The sequence below is a fragment of the Podarcis pityusensis genome (genome assembly GCF_964106645.2).
Source record: "Podarcis pityusensis genome assembly, chromosome: 3".
Lineage (NCBI taxonomy): Eukaryota > Metazoa > Chordata > Lepidosauria > Squamata > Lacertidae > Podarcis > Podarcis pityusensis.
In genome coordinates this window covers 111,942,016-111,960,488 of record NC_138026.1, presented here as the reverse complement: position 1 = coordinate 111,960,488, position 18,473 = coordinate 111,942,016, and the positions used below count along the sequence as shown (strand labels likewise).

The window sequence follows — 18,473 nt, the reverse complement described above, 5'->3', positions numbered from 1 at the left end:
CCTGAAGCGTATGTAACCCGAGGTACCACTGTACAGTTCTTTGATTGGGCCTTCAAGCTCTCTTCAGATATTAGCATGGAGTGAATCCGTTCCCATATAATTATATATAGCTGGAGAGGAAAAACGTTGCCCGGCAGAAATAATAATAATAATAATAAATTAAGTACCTGGCATTCCTTATCTGTCAAAACAAATTAGCTCCCGTGGTGATGAAATTTAAATTTCAAGCTCATTAGTGTATTTCTTGTGCAAACCTGCAGCCATTTGATGGGAGCGGGAGAAGGATTTTCCTTGGAATCAGTAAGTGAACCAAGGCTGGTAACAAAACATTTCAAGCCTTGTTGCTGTTAGGTCAGCTGCTCAAACGCAAAATTGTATTTGTTTCCGTTTGACCATTTCAAAAGTTTCCAAGAATGTAATAAAAGAAAGCTGCATTCCTGCAGAATGCAGTGGGACTTACTTCTGAATAGGCAGGTACAAAACCCTTATCAATATTGAAATACAGTGGTACCTCAGGTTAAGTACTTAATTCGTTCCGGAGGTCCGTACTTAACCTGAAACTGTTCTTAACCTGAAGCACCACTTTAGCTAATGGGGCCTCCTGTTGCCGCCACGCCGCTCGAGCATGATTTCTGTTCTTATCCTGAAGCAAAGTTCTTAACCTGAAGCACTATTTCTGGGTTAGCGGAGTCTGTAACCTGAAGCGTATGTAACCCGAGGTACCACTGTATGCCTCTTCTGACACCCTAATCTTGAGAGGTGGATTCAATTGCAGACCAACCTCGGTTCTCAAACGCCTCAGTTATTGTACGTTTCAGCTCCCGAACGGCGAAAACCCAGTTCTCGAACGTTTTTTGGAACCGGAACATCCAGCGCTGCTTCTGCTTGAGTGCAAAAAGCTCTTGCAACCGACCGGAAACCGCGCCTTGGATGTTGAACGTTTTGGAAGTCGAACAGTCTTCTGGAACGGATTACGCATGGAATGCTCCTTTGCAACGCAGGTCTGAGTGCTCCCCCTCTTCAACTAACGTATCAGGGTTCTGGGCTCCTCAAGATATTGCTAGTCTACATCTCCCATCATCCTTGACTCACCGGCCAAGCTGTCTATAGCTCATGGGACCTGGAGTCCACCATCATCAGGGAAGCTAGCATGTCAGGGCAAAGGCTATTCAAAAGCCACCCTTTAAAACATCCTAGTTTTTCATGCGCAGAGAATTATTGACATCAGTGAGCTTTCTCAACAAGACTTGCGCCACCACCTGCAGTCCAAAGTGGTACGACTTGGCTAGTCACTTAGTTGTTGTTCTTTTTGTTGTTGTTTTTTTAAAAAGAGGTCTACCTTTTGTAAATTTTAATAGGTTTCCATCAGCATACATTTTCATCTGGATGCTTTGTTTTCATATCACGTCTGCACAGCATGCAGCAAGCACCAATTTTGAAGAGGTATCTTGTCTGGTACAAGAGAGAATGCAGACTGCCTCTTCTATGACATTAAATACTTCGGTTAAAAGGAGCTTAAGAGTTATTTTTTAAAGGTCCATCAAAGGGATCCTAGTAAATTAATCTGCATGGTTGTGCAGAAGGCAAAACAAGGTTTACAGGTTGGCCACTGCGTGGTTTCTAAGCAACAGTTGTTTAACAAAAGCAGCAACAAAGCAACTCTCTCCATGAAAAATAGGCTGCTGAAATGAAGAATCTGGGACCTTCTGCTTGCAAAGCATGAGTCCTACCCCTGAGTTGCAGCCCAGGTGCTTCCATGGGCCTACCTTTGACAGGTGACATTGAGAAATTCTTCCTGGACTGCCTCATTGGCCAACAGCACTCTTTTCCGCAGATCTTACCTGCCCTGTCATAGCTCTGAGGAATCCTATTGTGCCGCGGTATGCATTTCTGCTTGTTTTCCTTGGCAACGCCATTGTTCTACCGTTGCACCCGGGTCAACAGAATTTCATAGCCCTGGGGCAAAGTGTGTGCGTTGTTTCAGCCAAACTCCGTCTGCGAGTTTCACTTGGCAGAAGCGATACCGGGCAGAAATCCTCCTTCCCTTTCTCTCCTAAGCTCTTTGGTATGTGTGGGCCTGTCTGTTGCCCTGCGCCAGAAAGAGAAGAAAAGGTGTTGCCCCTTTGGAGACTATCAAGATACACAAATAGCTTTGTCAGATCAGACCACAATCCTGTCTCATGTAGCTCTCTCTTCCCACTGCAGCGCAGTTAGGTAGTTTTAGGTTCTGGAATTTAGCCTCACCTAGCTGGGCTCGGAGCGAAGGAGATATGTTAGCATATCTCCAGCTGAGCCAAGGATCAGGAATTATGCCGGTTGTGCAGACACACACACAAACACACACACACAAACACACACACACTGGCTCAGCCAGAAAACTGCTGTATCCTAACCCTACTTATCCCAGCAGATCTTGCTGTAGGATTGCTCCCTAAGAGGATCATTCTTATAGACGTGACACTGTCTGTCTGACCCCAAGTGATTTGCAATTAGGGATGAACGAGAAAGTCTATTCAGTGTAACTGGAGCATAACCACTCGGGCAAGGGAGGCCAAGCTGCCTCCAGATTATTTTAATCCAACCTGTGCTGATGCACACTGTGAATCAGACCGTTCATGTCCTGACAGAGTCCCTCAATGGCTTCTTATCTTTCGAAAACGGCCCTAGTTGTCTCCTTTTGAAAACGAACAAGCCTCAGTCCCCTTTCTTATCTAACTGAGAGCTTAGAGTCTCACATGGACATGTTCGGCGGTGGGGAAATCATTGCGGCTTGCTGCTGGCTGAGCCCTTCAAAGGCATATTTTGGAAGTTGGAACCGTGTCAGGAATCTACTTATTTACTCAGGGAGTTGTAGAGATTTCAGAAAAGGGGGCTGCTGCCAGCAGATAGCATGACTGCAGCTGGAAAACAATATCCTCATTGAGATAAGGCTCCTGCTTTTGATAGCTGTCAACCGAGCTCGGCTTGAACTTAAATTGCACTCGCAGCCGCCCGAAAAGAACTCACAGAACATTTTCAGAGAGGGGCTCCGGATGCTCTTGGCATGATTCATTTGGGGAGGGGGTTGGAACCCCTGCTTTGCCTGCAAAACCAGGGTGGGTCCCTGGCATTTCTGGGGGGGGGGGGGATCTGGAGAGGTGCTGCCAGCCAAAGTTGGCAAACTGGGCAAGAAGGATTTTGCCTGCTTTTTTCTGGGCGTCAGACTGTGGTTAGAGATGCAGTATCAGGGCCAGTAGGGACACGGGTGGCGCTGTAAGTTAAACCACAGAGCCTAGGACTTGCTGATCAGAAGGTCGGCGGTTCGAATCCCTGCGATGGGGTGAGCTCCCGTTGCTCGGTCCCTGCTCCTGCCAACCTAGCAGTTCAAAAGCACACCAGTGCAAGTAGATAAATAGGTACCGCTCTGGCAGGAAGGTAAACAGTGTTTCCGTGCGCTGCTCTGCTTCGCCAGAAGCGGCTTAGTCATGCTGGCCACATGACCCGGAAGCTGTACGCCGGCTCCCTCGGCCAATAAAGCGAGATGAGTGCCGCAACCCCAGAGTCGGTCACGACTGGACCTAATGGTCAGGGGTCCCTTTACCTTTACTTTCAGGGCCAGTAAAAAGGGGGAGCAGCCCTAATGTTGTTAAAGGTGGGGACCACAATGTTTGGTCTGCTCCAACTGGCGTTTATTCAAGAGCTCGGAATACTGTGTGGCTCTGGAACAAGGGTGTGGAATATTTATCAGCCTGAGGGCCACATGAATAAGCATGTGGGGGCCACATGGGCAAGGTGTCACAGACTGGCTGGGCACAGAGAAATGGTGGAACCAGCTGGTGGAACCAGCTGGGGAAGAAGGCTCATAGCCCAGGGAGTGGTGGTGGGACAACAATGAGTGATTAGAGGGAGAAGACTGGGGAAAAGAGGTGTCGGAATATGAAGAGGTAACAGGGCTTTGTGGGTGGGTGGAGTCCGTGGCACAAAGCTGTCCAGACTCAGAGGAAGAAGCTGAAGAGGGAGAGGAGGGAGGCAAAGAGGCAGAGATGAGTCCAGCTGGTGAAGAGGCATGTGTCTCCCCCTCCTGCTGCGACCAGCTCCCCTCCTTCTGGTCTCCCAGAACCAGGAGACACATGAAGAGAGCAGAGAATTTAGCGTCACGCAGGCATAGTCCCAGATTACTTCAGAAAAGCACTGAAAAGGAGGAGACTTAGGCAGCTGTGGGGATGTAGGGATCTCAAGTCTCTGCAACTGCTTCTTGGGCACAAAATCTGCTGGAGATGAGCTTCTGTGCTCATTAGCCCTGACACTTCGGTCCTGGTCCTGTTTGTTTGCTAATATAGTGGTACCTTGGTTCTCAAACTTAATCCATTCCGGAAGTCCATTCCAAAAGCGTTCCAAAACCAAGGTGCACTTTCCCATAGAAAGTAATTCATAATGAATTACTCCATTCCAAACTTTTAAAAACAACCCCTAAAACAGTAATTTAACATGAATTTTACTATCTAATGAGACCATTGATCCATAAAATGAAAGCAGTAAACAATGTCCTGCAGTCACACAATGAACCAATCAATCAATCAGTTGCTGAACTGGGTTCTACACAACCACAAAAACAAAAAAAAAGCCACAAAAACGCAAATTAAATAGCAAAAACAGACTGACCTCAGCGTAACACTCAAATCGGAAGCTTAACACTCAAAACGGAAGTGTGGCGCTCAAATCGGAAGCGTAACACTCAAAATGGAGCACATTCAGCTTCCGAAAAAAGTTCGCAAACTGGAACACTTACTTCCGTGTTTGCAGTGTTTGAGTACCAAGGCGTTTGAAAACCAAGGTACCACTGTAAAGAGTTAAAATTGACTTGTTTGGTGTGGTTTTCTGCTGGCTTGTTCCTGTCACAAGGATAAGCAGCAGAAGTAGGCAGGGCAATGGGTTTGGCTCTTAAATCTTGTGTAGTTGGCCCCATTCCAGCCACACAAAAGTTGTCTCCCCACCCCACCCCCCTACCCCACTTCTCCACCCCCTATCTAAGCAAGCAAGAGACACACATTACAGCGAGGCAGAAGTACTTGGGGACACTGAGCAGGGCTTGAGAGATAAGGGTTGCCTGGGGGAAATCCTGAGGCGCTCCTCTGCGCAAGAGTTAGTTGGATGCAACCCATTCCAGCCAGGCAAAAATATTAGGATTATGGGGTGTGGCTACTATGAGATAGGTTGTGTGGCCCCGGGGAAACTTCGGAGGGCCAGAAAGAGAGGCCTAGAGGACTTGAGATTCCCCACCCATGTTCTACTGCATGTCTTGTGTTACAGTGGTACCTCAGGTTAAGAACTTAATTTGTTCCGGAGGTCCGTTCTTAACCTGAAACTGTTCTTAACCTGAGGTACCACTTTAGCTAATGGGGCCTCCCGCTGCCGCCGCCGCACCACCACCATGCGATTTCTGTTCTCATCCTGAAGCAAAGTTCTTAATCCAAAGTACTATTTCTGGGTTAGCGGAGTCTGTAACCTGACGTGTCTGTAACCCAAGGTACCACTGTACTCGGTTCCAGAATCATTTCCTGGTTTTATATGCGTACAGTCATACCTCATGTTACGTTTGCCTCAGGTTGCACGTTTTCAGGTTGCGTCCTGCGGTGACCCAGAAGTACCAGAAAGGGTTACTTCCGGGTTTTGCCACTTGCACATGCGCAGATGCACAAAATGACATCACGCGCATGCACAGAAGCAGCGAATCACGACCCGCGCGTGTGCAGACGTGGGTTGCGTTCTTTTCAGGTTGTGAACGAGCGTCTGGAACGGATCCCATTCGCAACCAGGGGTACCACTGTAAATAAAAAAAACATGCGGTAGAATTGACAAGCTGTAAGGTGTACAGAGGAGGGCAACCAAGATGAGCAGGGTTCTAGAAACCAAACCTTATGAGGAACGGTTGAGGGAGCTGGGTATCTTTAGCCTGGAAAAAGAGGAGACTGAGAGGAGATACGATATCTTCAAATATCTCAAGGGCTGTCACATGGAAGATGGAGCAAGCTTGTTTTCTCCTGCCCCAGAGGATAGGACTCGAACCATTGACTTCAAGTTACAAGAAAGGAGTTTCTGAATAAATATCAGGAAGAACTTTCTGATGGTAAGGCTGTTCGACCGTGGAACGGACTCCCTCAGAAAGTGATAGGCCCTCTTTCCTTGGAGGTTTTTAAGCAGAGGTTGGAATGGCTTTAGTTGAGATTCCTGCATTGCAGGGGGTTGGACTAGATGACCCTCGGGTACCTTCCAACTCTACATTTCTATGATTCCATGAACTCTAGCCATGTTCATTAGCATACCAGAAGTGCAATAAACCTCCCATTTTTGCTCCCTGTTTTGGATGAGTAAAACAGAGGAACTGGCAAGCACTTAATAGGTGGCTATTGGGCTAAGTTCAGCCTAGTAGGGATAGGGAAATTTGTGGTCCTCCAGATGTTAGGGAATGGGGAAATTTGTGGTCCTCCAGATGTTGTCTGGCTCTCACTCCCAACAGCCCTCAGCCAGGATTGGTGAATGTTCAGGGATGATGGAAGATGTAGTTTGGCAACATCTGTAGGGCCACAGGTCCCCTATGTCTGGCCTGCTGGTTCCTTCCTAGGTTTCCAAGGAGAGAAGTAAACAAAAACAGAAGCGATTACCAAACTGGAAACGACAAACCCAACAAAAGAAAATCACATAATTCTGGACACCGTTAGAGCATAATCAGATTGCTGGCTGTCTTTCAACGAAGAGTGGCAGTTTCGTATCAAATGGCAAATAGCTTTTCTATTAACTTACATAAGCAAAGAAATCGCACACGATGACTTGATTTGGGTGCGTGTGTGTTGTGTTTCTCTCCCCCTCTCTTGCTTAATTTTGCAGTGATGAACCGGGAATTTAATTTGGTGACGTTAATTTAATTTAGCTGCCGTGCTCTCTTTTCCTGTTCAAGAACTTGCTTTTGGGAAGTATATGGTGCTGAACGAAATCCATGGAAATGTTCCATATTAGTTCTGAAGACGATATGCCATGAGGGAAAGCAGGGGGAACTCTTTTATCTCTGATCATTATTATTTTTCCTTTGACGATCCTCCAACATTTATTGGTCATCGTGGGTGGGTTAAGAGCTGTGCTCACACTGCGCTGGTTTCGTGCTTGCTTCATCTGTGAAAGGAACAGATTTAAAGAGGCAACTCCTGCAAGAGAAAGTTGGCCCAGTTTTGCTAACTGGGAAACCCAGCCAGATGGGCGAGGTATAAATAATAAATTATTATTATTATCATTATTATCCACCCATTCACAATCTTGACTGCTAGCATTAACATAACTGGCAAGAGGCTCTTTCGACATCTTGATGATAAACTGCACCATAGCATTCAGATCATGATGCCAAAGTTAAACATAACCAACGCTTATAGGCTCATTTGCAACATGGGAGTCAAAATGCATTTATTATTTGCAGTTGTATCCTGCTCTACGTCAAATTTCATTATGCCCGAGTGGATTACCAGAAAAAGAAGATACAAGCGCATTTTAAAAATTCATAAAAACACTGAAAATATAGCAATAAAGCAATGGATATTATTATTATTATTATTATTATTATTATTATTACCCTGCCCATTTGGTTAGGTTTCTCCAGCCACTCTGGGCAGCTTGCAGCACAGTGCAGATTCACAAGACCCTGCAATTCAGTCCCCAGCAAAAAGGCATCCCTCACAAGATTGCATTTTATAAATCAGAGCTTTCCAAAGTTTTCCTGTTGGTGGCACACAGGGATATTTTTCTAGAAATTCACCATGAACGCTTCTCTTATAATGGCAATGGCGCCCACCTGAGAGGTGCTGGATCTGCGTTCCATTGAGCTCCAGCTGGGAAAAACCAGCCCTGGTGACACACTTTTTAGACATGCATTATTTCGTGACATGGTAATTCAGTTTTACTAGCAAACCAGAGGTTAAACTCACCCCTTTCGGGCTCCAGGAGGAGCACGGGGAGCGTTCGCATGACACAACTACACACTGCAACCCACACACTAACGTGTCGCGACACACAGTTTGGAAAGCTCTGTTATAAATCATAATACTTGTGTCTTGTGAAATAATGATGGTGGCAGTCATTAATTTCCCTAGGGCAGAACCCACCCCAAGTTAACTAGCCTTGGGTCCCGTTGGCTTCCTAGAGAGACAGATTTCAGCACCTGTTTCACCGTCCTTTTGACATCAGCCACATCCACGCCACAGGGACGTGGGTGGCGCTGTGGTCTAAACCACTGAGCCTCTTGGGCTTGCCGATCAGAAGGTTGGCAGTTCAAATCCCCACAATGGAGTGAGCTCCCGTTGCTCTGTCCCAGCTCCTGCCAACCTAGCAGTTCGAAAGCACACCAGCGCAAGTAGATAAATAGGTACAGCTGCGTCGGGAAGGTAAATGGCGTTTCTATGCGCTATGGTTTCTGTCACAGTGTTCCATTGCGCCAGAAGCGGTTTAGTCATGCTGGCCACATGACCAGGAAGTTGTCTGTGGACAAACGCCAGCTCCCTCGGCCTGAAAGCGAGATGAGCGCCACAACCCTATTGTCACCTTTGACTGGACTTAACTGTCCAGGGGTCCTTTACTTTACATCCATGCCATATATTTAAAGCACTTTCAACACACATTTAAAAGCACATGCTACCCCCCCCAAAGACTCATGGGAACTGTAGTTTGTTAAGCGTTCGGGCAATTGTAGTTCTGTGGTGGGATAAACCATAGTTCTTAGGATTCTTGCGGGGGGGAGGGGAGCCGTGTGTTTTAAAGGTACGATGTGGATGCGAACCTAGAGCTGATTCCTGATTCGAAGATAGTAGGTGACATTTTCGTATTGTATTAAATAAATAAATAAAACCAGAGCGTCCAAAACCAAGGAGTTAAAAGTGGTCTGGGCATTAAGCCCAGATGTGCAACATTCCAAACATGGAAGGAAGTAGCAAGGGAAATGAAGAAAAGAAAAGCCTTTGACAGAGATTGCAGATAGCTTTGCTAATGCAGAAGAGGAAAGCGGAGGATTAGCAAGGTTCCTGGTGTTGCTGCGAAGTGCAAGGAAGGGATCAAGGGAGGGTCCAGGGAAGCCTATAGCCGCTGAGCCTGGCTTTAGCCATAAGAAATATAAGGGAGGAATGTGAAGAGAGGGCATGTCAGGGCACCACCATCCTAAAGTGCAGTCGTCACAAGAAGCAGAAGAAGTTGAATGGATTTCCTTCAGCTCTTGGGAAACGCTTCCCTCAAACAGTAGACATACGGTAATTCGCCAGGACTCTTCAAAGGCCTGTCCTGCAAAGAACAAAAAACTGCACAGTTATGGGAGGATATTTACTGGGGTGGAGTGGAGGTTGAAGCTTGCAGAAAGTCAGATGCAGTTTTTCTTTTCTTTCCAAAGGTGGAGCAATCCTATACAATTCTGTGCATTGGGAACTGTCGATTTCCTAGAGGCTTGATCTCAGGTAGCTTGGGAATAAGATTGCGGCTTAAAAGGCAGAAATGAACACTGCCAAAATCTGCTGGCCTCTTGTTTCAGGTCAAGTAACCAGTGCAGGTGCCAAAGGTTAGGTTCCTATAGATGCCACCAGTGCTTTTTTTTCTATTAAAATAAAATCTTTAGCGGTACTCTCATCAGTGACAGAGCTCCATGCTCTGGCACTGGGGGGGGCAGAGAGCAGGTGGGGGCAGGGCTGGTGCGCATCCTGGGGACGTGGCATGTTGCCTGCGGGGGCGTGGCACCCAGAGCAGGTGGGGGGGCAGCCATTATGGCACCCGAACCGGGATCGCATTGCCAGGGGCGGTGCGCTCCCCCCGCACTCCTTTTTCTCCACCAGTGACTCTCATTTTGACTGAAGAAGATCACCATTTTATAGTTCAAATCAGGAAAAATAAATACAGTGGACACTCGGGTTGCTCGCATGCGCGGGTTGTGATTCGGCACTTCTGCGCATGCACAAAGCGTGATTTAGTGCTTCTGCGCATGCGCAACCCCCGAAACCTACCAGTAACCCGTTCCGGTACTTTCAGGTTTTGGAGGGTCTGTAACCCGAAAAAACGCAACCTGAAGCGTCTGTAACCCGAGGTATGACTGTACAGTAAATGGACAAAGTCACAAAGATTCACAAAATGTTTAGGGGTATTTGTCCCCCTGCAGACTGCATTTTGCAGCACAGGAGACTGGAGGCCCATTTGTTCTGCATCCACAGAAGAGTTTGTTCCCCATACTGTATTGGTATCTCCCAGGCTTCCTCAACCTGGTGCCCTCCAAACCCCCGGCAGCCCTACCCAGCACTCATGGAAGTTGTAGTCCAAAAAAAAACCAAAACACATCTGCAGGGTGCCAGGTTGAGAAAGGCTGGGACATGCCAGAATCGTATCTGCTTTCTGCTTCAGAGATCTTTGAGACTGCAGTCCTAAAGACTTACCAGAGCCATGGATGGGGAACCTGTGGCCCGCTAGATGGTGTTGGGCTACAGCTCTCATCATCTGTGCCCATTGACAATACTGGGTGGGGATTATGGGAGTTGTAGTCCAACAGATATCATGTGGAGGACCCCAACTTACACCTTGTACTGTAAGCCCCAGTGAAAACAGTAGAACATGCAGAAGATCGCTCTGCTAGGACGCAATCGTTTTTTTAAAAAAAACCACACACAGAGAATTGTCAAAGGAGCCCTGCAGCACATATTGTTGTTTAGTTGTTTAGTCATGTCCAACTCTTTGTGACCCCATGGACCAGAGCACGCCAGGCCCTCCTGTCTTCCACTGCCTCCCGCAGTTTGGTCAAACTCATGCTGGTAGCTTCGAGAACACTGTCCAACCATCTCGTCCTCTGTCGTCCCCTTCTCCTTGTGCCCTCAATCTTTCCCAGCATCAGGGTCTTTTCCAGGGAGTCTTCTTTTCTCATGAGGTGGCCAAAGTATTGGAGCCTCAGCTTCAGGATCTGTCCTTCCAGTGAGCACTCAGGTCTGATTTCCATCAGAATTGAGAGGTTTGATCTTCTTGCAGTCCATGGGACTCTCAAGAGTCTCCTCCAGCAGCACATTTACCTGCATACAAATGGAGCAGGGTCTCTACTGTGATGGCCCTAAAGCTAAGAGAGTTGGGCCACCCCAAAGAGTTTGCTTTCTCCCAGTCACAATTTACTTGGGGATTACATTCCAAGGCACTATGCATCGGAGTGAAATCGTGTAGATTTGAAACGCCATTGGAAAAGCCTGCAAACAACCCATTTCACCCCTGCTCTGTTCCGCCCATTTTTGGTGACGTTTTTCTGACGTTTGGGGGGGTCGCTTCTGGGTTCGGCATGGTAGCGTGTGCCTTGAACGTGCGTAAATGGGGAGTTGCCTGTATTGAATTTGGACCTATTTAGCTTCCAGTTGTTGTTGGACTCTCAAATCCCATAGCATGGCCGGTGGTCAAGGATTATGGGAGTTGTGACCCAGCCACACCTGAATAGCCACAGCGTCTCCAATAATAATAATAATAATAATAATAATAATAATAATAATAATAATTTTATTTATACCCTGCCCTCCCCAGCCAAGACCGGGCTCAGGGCGGCTAACACCAAATATAAAAAGAATTGATTGAAATACAGCTTAAAAAACAAGATTAAAATACAACATTAAAACATTAAAATGCAGCCTCATTTCAGTGGAAACTCAATCAAAAACTTTTTGGGGGATAAAAACGTCAAGTCTTCACCAAGGGTAACTATCCAGACAGGTCCTACATGGGCCAGAAAAAAGCCAGGGAAGTCCCCAAATAGGAGTTCCAACACAGAAGGAGAAAGGAAAAAAGAAAGAGAGGGAGGGAATCAAATTGATTCCAAGCCAAAGGCCAGGCGGAACAACTCTGTCTTACAGGCCCTGTGGAAAGAAATCAGATCCTGCAGGGCCCTGGTCTCATGAGACAGAGCGTTCCACCAAGCCGGAGCCAGTGTTGAAAAGGCCCTGGCTCTGGTTGAGGCTAATCTGAATTCCTTAGGGCCCGGGACCTCTAGGGTGTTGCTATTTATGGACCTTTAGGTCCTCCGTGGGGCATATTGGGAGAGGCGGTCCCGTAGGCCTTGGCCTACAAGTATCTGGGGTGTTGTTGTTCTTTATATGCCCTGGGCTCTCTCCCAGCTGGGAGTTGGGTACCTGCCTCTACAGCATGTCCTCTTTAGGTGCCAGCCTTAGATAGCGAGGTGCCCGGGCAAGGAGGACTCGGGGGTTTTCCAGCCCGGCAGCTAGCGACCAAGAATAATGAGAGTCAGCGCATGCTTGGATTGGCTCGGGTGTGTTGCTCCGTAACCATGGGCTCCAGATTGACACAGGTTTAAAAGGGCATCGAAGCAACCCCGTGGCTTGGTTACATAAAAGAGCTGAGCTGGGGGAATAATTGCACTGAAGTGTAAATGGCCAGTGGGAAACGCCAGGCGCTGTTGTGATTATCTGGTTGTAGGAAGCAACCGGCGGAGATTAAAATGTTACATAAGGGAGCGAGCAGCGTGAGTCAGGGGTTTTGGGAAGAGTGAGTCACAGCCAGAGGGAACGGAGCCAAGCATGTAAAGAGAGGGAGAGAGAAAGAAAGAGATCCTAAAGCGTGCTTTCTTCTTGGAAGCAAGTTCCAACAGAATCCGTGGACTTTCTCTCAAGTCGGTGTGTTCTTAGGGTGGAGGTTCCAGCAAAGGGATCCGAGGAGGTGGCAGAGAGCGAGCTTGGAAGGACGGGGGAGAGTTGGGGGGCACTGACAAGACTTTTTAAAAGCAGCTTGCTTCAAAGGAAGGGTCTTCCGAGAGCTCAAAGCCAGCTCACCCAGAATTTCAGCACAGAATGACGAGCGCCCTGCCAAAGTCAGCAACGGAAGGGGACAAAACAGTATAAATCACTTCGTGAGAGAGCGCTGGGTACATTTTTGGCAAATGAGAGGAAGTCGCTGGAGCGCAGCTATTAGTGAAGCTGGTGGGAACAAGTGCGAGGCGGTGCAAGCCAATCTGTATTCTGCCACAGTGCGCGGGGGGGGGGCTGGAGTCGTTTCACACACACCCCCCAACTTGCAAAAGAAACACTTCTCGCAGTATTTCTATATTATCTCATAAACCTCAGCAGGTTGCAAGGCAGTTTGGAGAAGGATTTCTTAATACAGTGGTACCTCGGGTTACATACGCTTCAGGTTACATGCACTTCAGGACTCTGCTAACCCAGAAATAGTGCTTCAGGTTAAGAACTTTGCTTCAGGATAAGAACAGAAATCGGGCTCCGGCAGCGCGGCAGCAGCAGGAGGCCCCATTAGCTAAAGTGGTGCTTCAGGTTAAGAACAGTTTCAGGTTAAGAACGGACCTCCGGAACGAATTAAGTACTTAACCTGAGGTACCACTGTAGTATTCATAACCACACTGAATTTATAAGAACTGTTTCTAAAGGGGGGGTGTTTAAAGTCTTGGGGACCGCTGCAAAAAAACCCCCACTCAAATTGCAATGGAATTTTATGGCAAAGGGTTCGGAGGGGCGACGAGGCCTCTGGCTGTGATTGGCTGAGTAGCCCTCATATTGCAGGGAAGCAGGACAAGCCACATGGTCTCTGGGTGCCCCTGGCTGCGCTGCTCAGATTTTACAGGGAAGGACTGTAGCTTACTGGCAGAGTACCCATCTTGCATTCAGAAGGTCCCGGGTTCAATCCTTCCCAGTTGAGGCTGGGAAAAATCCCTTGTCTGAAACCTTGGCGGGCTGCTGGCTTTATTGAGCTAGATGGAACAATGGTGTGACTCAGCTAAAGGCAATTTCCTGTGTTCCTACAGAAGGACCAATTGTCTCCCTTCCTACCATAGGATCTTAAAGCAGAGGCCCCGAGGGCCACGTTTAATAATAATAATAATTATTATTATTATTATTATTATTATTATTATTATTCTCATAGACAGCCTTCTGGGGCCGCATTGCCAGAGGCAAAAGTTGATAAAGTAACAGTTGTGATTCTGACCTTTGTGTGGTCAAAGTCTTCTTCTACAGAGACCCACAAGCTCTGCTTACAACACATGCAGACGAACACTGCCAGTACACAATGCAGTACAGTGGTACCTCGGGTTACATACGCTTCAGGTTACAGACTCCGCTAACCCAGAAATAGTACCTCGGGTTATGAACTTTACCTCAGGATGAGAACAGAAATCGTGCTTTGACGGCGCGGCGGCAGCAGGAGGCCCCATTAGCTAAAGTGGTGCTTCAGGTTAAGAACAGTTTCAGGTTAAGAACGGACCTCCGGAACGAATTAAGTACTTAACCCGAGGTACCACTGTACACAAGCATTCATTTGCCAGACAGATCTTTGCAACTCAACTCTCTTTCGACACAGACATCATACAGGTCTTTGCAAGATGCTAGCTGTCCATATAATAAACATGCACGCACACAAGCACACTGGTCGCAATGACAGGCATTTTGTGAGTTAATGCAAAGTTTGCATTCCACCTGCCCGTCTTCTTCTGTGTACTTTTCCAGCAGCAAGCCAGCTTTTAGGAACTGATAACAGCCATCAATTCAAGGACTGAGTCAGGGCGGAGGAAAGTTTCTTTTGAGCTGTCATATAGAAAGGAAGCATGTAGGAAAATATTTGGGCATTCGAAGAGTGTGCGTGTGTGTGTCGGGGGAGCAAGCCTGAAGAATAGAGTCAAAACAGTCCATTCTATTTGTGATCTGGCTTTTTGTGTGTGTGGTGGTGGGGGGTCAAGTTTGTTTTCATTTTGCATGAGAAAGAATCCATCTTTTCTTTTCCATGTCCCCACCCGGAATATGCCACTGGTCCCCAGTTCCTGAACAAACACCAAGAGTTCAAGTGGGATTTGTAAACTAGTTTCAAGGAATTTGTTTATTCAGCTTAGAGACTTCCAGTTGGTGCCGAGTGCCAGAAGAAACTGCTGTCAAACTGCGCTGCATCGGATTATAAAAGGCATAAATCTGGGAAGCCACACACAAACCCATTACAGTGATGCAGAGTGCTGAATCTTCTACTGGGGTTGAGGGGGAGAGAGAGAGAGAGAGAAGAATTGCAAGCCATTAAGAATGTAAGAATATCAGAAGAGTCCTGCTTGATGAAGTCAACAGCCAGATGGGTGGGGTACAAATAAATGATGATGATGATGATGTCCAGCATCCTCATGGCCAGCCAGATGCCTCTGGGAAGCTCACAAGCTGGATTTGATCCCAGCAGCATTCACTCCTGCCTCCATCAGGCAGCCATTGTGACTAGTAACCACAGAGAGCCTTAAAGATAAAAGGTAAAGGGACCCCTGACCAGTCGTGGCCGACTCTGGGGTTGCGGCGCTCATCTCACTTTATTGGCCGAGGGAGCCGCATACAGCTTCCAGGTCATGTGGCCAGCATGACTAAGCCGCTTCTGGCGAACCAGAGCAGCGCACGGAAATGCCGTTTACCTTCCCGCCGGAGTGGTACCTATTTATCTACTTGCACTTGGACGTGCTTTCGAACTGCTAGGTTGGCAGGAGCAGGGACCGAGCAACAGGAGCTCACCCCGTCACGGGGGTTTGAACCGCCAACCTTCTGATCGGCAAGTCCTAGGCTCTGTGGTTTAACTCACAGCGCCCCACCGTGTCCCTACTGAGAGCCTTATCCCTCCATGAATTAGTCCAATCCTCTCTGAAAGTCACCCAAGTTGGTGACCATCACTGCTTCTTCTGGGAACGTATTTCAAAGTTCCAACTATGCACAAAGAAGTGCTTTCTTTTATCTGTCCTGATAGGCCACTGTGGGAAGGAGAGTGCCACACCAGATGGGCCTGCGGTCAACTTTTCCCTTTTCTTGTGAGGAATCCTATTCGGAATAAGGGAATTTCCCTTTAAAAAAGGGAAACTTTGACAGCTATGGTCTGATCCCGCAGGGATCTCCTTGTGGCTTGATCACATCAGTTTGTAGAAAGGCAGGTGCTTATCCAAACATTACAGCCTGAGACTTCACAGATGGAATTGCAAGGCGATGAAGGTGAAGAAGAGGTTGAAGGACCCTGTGTGAGAGGCGGAGAAGGGGAGACCTCAAAGGGTGAGAGAAGAGAGGAATTATCTGTATAAGATAAAAGTTAAGATGATGATGATCATAATAATTTATACCCCGCCCATCTGGCTGGGTTTCCCCAGCCACTCTGAACGGCTTCCAACTGAATATTAAAAACAATACAGCGTCAGACATTAAAAACTTCCCTAAACAGGGCCAGTTGTCTTTTAAAAGTAAAATAGTTGTTTATTGCCTTGACATCTGCTGGGAGGGTGTTCCAAAGGGTGGGCACCACTACCAAGAAGGCCCTTTGTCTGGTTCCCTGTAACCTCACTTTTCACAGCGAGGGAACCACCAGAAGGCCCTCGGCGCTGGACCTCAGTGTCCGGGCTGAACAATGGGGATGGAGAGGCTCTTTCAGGTATTCGAGACCGAGGCCATTTAGGGCTTTAAAGGTCAGCACCAACACTTTGAATTGTGCTCGGAAACGTACTCGGCGCCAATGAAGATATTTCAGGACCAGTGTGATACGGTCTCGGCAGCCATTCCCAGTCACCAGTCTAGCTGCCGCATTCTGGTTTAATTGCAGTTTCTGAGTCACCTTCAAAGGTAGCCCCACGTAGAGTGCATTGCAGTAGTCCAAGCGGGAGATAACTAGAGCATGCACCACTCTGGCGAGACAGTCTGCGGGCAGATAGGGTCTCAGCCTGCGTACCAGATAGAGCTGGTAGACAGTCGCCCTGGACACAGAATTAACCTGCAACTCCATGGACAGCTGTGAGTCCAAAATGACTCCCAGGCTGCGCATCTGGTCCTTCAGGGGCACAGTTACCCCATTCAGGACCAGGGAGTACTCCACACCAGCCCGCCCTCTGTCCCCCAAGAACAGTGCTTTTGTCTTGTCAGGATTCAACCTCAATCTGTTAGCTGCCATCCATCTTCCAACCGCCTCCCTACACTCACACAGATATAGCAGTGAGAGAGAATGGTGTTGTTCTCTTTTCTTTTTAGTTTCCTTTTTTATTATTTCTTGTAGATTAGCCTGTTTGTTTTCCTTTTATTGTATCGCGAGAATCTCAATAAAACTTTGCAGCAAACAGTACAGCCTGGGATCCAGGAACAGGGAAGCAATAGTCAGAGAATCATAGAGCTAGAAAGGGCCTTGGAAGTCATCTAATCTGACTTCCTTCTCCATGCAGGATCTGTGCAGCAGGATGTAACCCTGGCATCCTTGGCAGTGGCTGCGTATCCTTCAGCAGCGGAGAGGCCAAATATGTGTCCAAGGTGGTCTGTTTGACTGTTTCACTTCTCTTACCCTTAGGAATTTCCTAATGTTTAGCCGCAATCTACTTTCCTCTCTTTGGCTCTAATCCCGCCTTCTGGAGCAGTGGAGAACAAGTCCTTCGGGTATTTGAAGGCCCCTCAGACGCGGGTGGCGCTGTGAGTTAAACTACAGAGCCTAGGACTTGCCGATCAGAAGGTTGGCGGTTCGAATCCCCGTGAAGGGGTGAGCTCCCGTTGCTCAGTCCCTGCTCCTGCCAACCTAGCAGTTCGAAAGCACGTCAAAGTGCAAGTAGATAAATAGGTACCACTCCAGCGGGAAGGTAAACGGTGTTTCCGTGCGCTGCTCTGGTTCACCAGAAGCAGCTTAGTCATGCTGGCCACATGACCCGGAAGCTGTACGCCGGCTCCCTCGGCCAGTAAAGCGAGATGAGCGCCACAACCCCAGAGTCGGTCACGACTGGATCTAATGGTCAGGGGTCCCTTTACCTTTACCTTAGCATGTCCCCTCTTAATATTCGCTTCTCCAAGCTGATTGTACGGTTCCATCAACACGAGAATCCATCCTTGAATATGGGATTCAGCTGCCTTCTACTTTCTCCCAAGGTTCTGGAGACGAACAGAAAAGTTAGGACTGCACCTCCAAAGTCCCTAAAGTCCATGCTGTCGTTTTTGTTTCTTTGCTTTCAAAAGATATTGACGAATGTGCGACAGGCGCCCACAACTGTAGGGTAGATCAGATATGCGTCAACTTAAGAGGATCGTTCAGCTGCCAGTGCACAGCCGGGTATCAGAGGCGAGGGGACCAATGTGTCGGTAAGTACTGTGGAGAAGCAAGATGTTCTTTGGCAGTAAAGTTTAAGGGCCTTTCTCCCTAACTAGTTCTGGGGTTTTTTTTACAGGTGTATTCTGCAACAGGCCACTGATGCAGATAGTACAGTGGTGGTAGATTTATACTGGACTGCCCACACGTCATTCCTCTTTATAAGTTCTTCTGCAATGTTTCCCCATTGTTAAATACATGAATCTTGTATTTGTGGGTTTCCTTATTAACCTCCATGTGATTGGAGCTAGGTTTTAGGGTTAACTCCATCCCTCCTGGCTCTTTCTCTCTCCCTGATTCAACATCTATTGGCAGTCATTCCAGTTGGTTACAACTGAAGGATGGGAGAGACACTCCATTGACTCGACTGCCATTTGGCT

General features: G+C 47.6%; 1 protein-coding gene across 4 annotated transcripts in view; it reads left to right on the top strand.

Annotated features, from left to right (window-relative positions):
* The window catches only part of EFEMP1 (EGF containing fibulin extracellular matrix protein 1), a 131,712-nt gene that overhangs the window by 24,223 nt on the left and 89,016 nt on the right, over positions 1-18,473 (top strand). For 3 of the 4 annotated variants that reach the window (XR_013984776.1, XR_013984777.1, XM_081001091.1), the window contains exon 6: positions 17,964-18,086. The exons of the other annotated variant lie outside the window; for it this stretch is intronic. Coding sequence is in view for 1 of the 3 variants with exons in the window: in XM_081001091.1 (XP_080857217.1) it covers positions 17,964-18,086 (123 nt within the window). In the remaining 2 variants the exon portion in view is untranslated. The remainder of the gene's footprint in view (positions 1-17,963; positions 18,087-18,473) is intronic. 4 annotated transcript variants of the gene reach the window in all.